We start from the raw sequence: 2,011 nt of genomic DNA on the forward strand, positions 1-2,011 counted from the left end.
TGTACATATATATATGTATATTTATATATATATATATATATATTGAAATATGCGTCACATCCAGGCCAATTCGCAGCTACCGGTTCGAGCGATGCGTCAATTAAATTATTAGACACAAGTCGGCTTATGCGCAAATTCGACTCAAACGACGACGTCAAACGCGTACTAAAGACCTTCTACGACCACACACAGGTACGTATCCTACTCTCGCGCGAGGGGACAGTAATATATAAATGAAACGTACATTATTCACGGTATATACTTTACATAATCGAGTGTGCTGCATTATAACTACCTGGTCGCGTGAGCTCGTAATGTGGTGCGGGCTTAGCAAAAGACAGATTCACGCCAGATGAATTCGACACGAATGGACATTACAGTATAAAACTGTCCTGTGCCTCGTTTGTAACTCGTTTAGTATATACGATAGCCTGTACTGTTGCGAGTGTTACACATGCTGTAAATTCAAATCAGCTCTCTGTACTATGCTAGTATTTTAATTGCTAAAGTACATATGTGCATATACAACCACGAGTGTCTCTGTTAGTTGTCCTAGGATACATTTCACCTAGAAGTGTTTGTAATGGTGTTCTGTCACAATGAACACCTGAATGACACTGCAAATCACAAACCCATGCTGCGGCACCGACATATGTGCTCACCATATACAAACATCTATAGATAAAAGTACGCTGATACTTCGTTCTTCCTTGTATTGCCATACTCCAACATGATGATATATTCTTATCGCCCCTTTTTTTGGATATCTTCTACACTTCTTTGTAGCCGGTCCAAGCACTGGCGTTCCATCCGCGCTCGAGTTTACTCGCCGCAGGAGGCTTAGACAACACAGTAAAAATGTTTGATTACCAAAAACTCAACTATAAGCGGGCGAATAAATCCTTGACGGTATGTTGATTTGCCTTCGGGGTTTTCCGTATAGACATACATGACAGGAATGAGTATCCTGTTGATATCAATGTTTCTTTGACGCCTATTATGTGGTGTAATTTTTTTTAACACCCAGGCGTAGTAGTATAGTGTACAGATGTATATACTACAGTACCAACGTTCCAATGGTATTGCCCGTAGAGTATATAGCCAGGACTTATACGAGATTGCAGGCGGTGAGAACTACACACATTTTTCGCATGGAAGTACGTAGGAAAACTTCACATCCACAAATGTGATGCATATATGCGAGCACGACACACATACACCGCATATGCGCACACACATGATTATTTATGCGCATATGTGTAAAACCTACAATATAAGTTGCAGACATAAAGTGCACAGACATACACGTATGCATACTCGAACTACAGATACATACCTAAACGCATACAAATTAATATTCGTCATACAAGTTTACGATTGCGCAGGCAGACATATTCATCTATTGCGTTTGAACGCGGCTCTATATTTTAGAAAATTACAAATATCACGATACGCACAAAACCTTTCAACATCACCTGTCCTCACGAACTTATGCACACTGCCTCGCCTGTCTGCAGGAATCCCATGCGGTGAATGCCATAGCGTTCCACCCGGGAGGAGATTACTTATTAGTAGGTACGGCACATTCAGTGCTACGACTGTATGATGTGAACACGCTGGCGTGTTTTAGCAGCAGGAACTCGAGGGAGTTTCATCAGGGCGGCGTGACTGGAGTATGTACTGTGATGTGTTTTGTTATGTTGTGCTATGCGATGGTTTTTATTCGCGTGGGCTGAATTTTTCTGTGGGTACATATTTTCCATTGCGCCTGTGTCAAAGTGTCTACTTTTGTAGTGATTTTTTTCATCTCCGTATTCGCTGTTTTCAATCCATTGTATTGATCATGTGACTGAGGCATGGAAATCTGCACATCCACAAACATAATTACAAATCGACCAGAATGTGGAACACCTGGCTCGGCGTAGCTATACAGTGTCGTGATTTTCTCTATCATCATGGTGCGCATATATATATATATATATATATGTGTGTGTGTGTGTATGTTTGTATA

General features: G+C 40.9%; 1 protein-coding gene across 1 annotated transcript in view; it reads left to right on the plus strand.

Moving 5' to 3' along the window:
* Window positions 1–76: 76 nt before the first annotated feature.
* The window catches only part of SARC_08427 (hypothetical protein), a 5,326-nt gene continuing 3,391 nt past the window's right edge, over window positions 77–2,011 (plus strand). Inside the window, exons 1-3 of the mRNA XM_014297590.1 lie at window positions 77–192; window positions 787–909; window positions 1,518–1,673. Of these exons, the coding sequence (XP_014153065.1) occupies window positions 127–192; window positions 787–909; window positions 1,518–1,673 (345 nt within the window). The 5' untranslated portion in view covers window positions 77–126. The remainder of the gene's footprint in view (window positions 193–786; window positions 910–1,517; window positions 1,674–2,011) is intronic.

The sequence above is a fragment of the Sphaeroforma arctica genome, assembly GCF_001186125.1.
Source record: "Sphaeroforma arctica JP610 unplaced genomic scaffold supercont1.757, whole genome shotgun sequence".
NCBI classification, from domain to species: domain Eukaryota; class Ichthyosporea; order Ichthyophonida; genus Sphaeroforma; species Sphaeroforma arctica.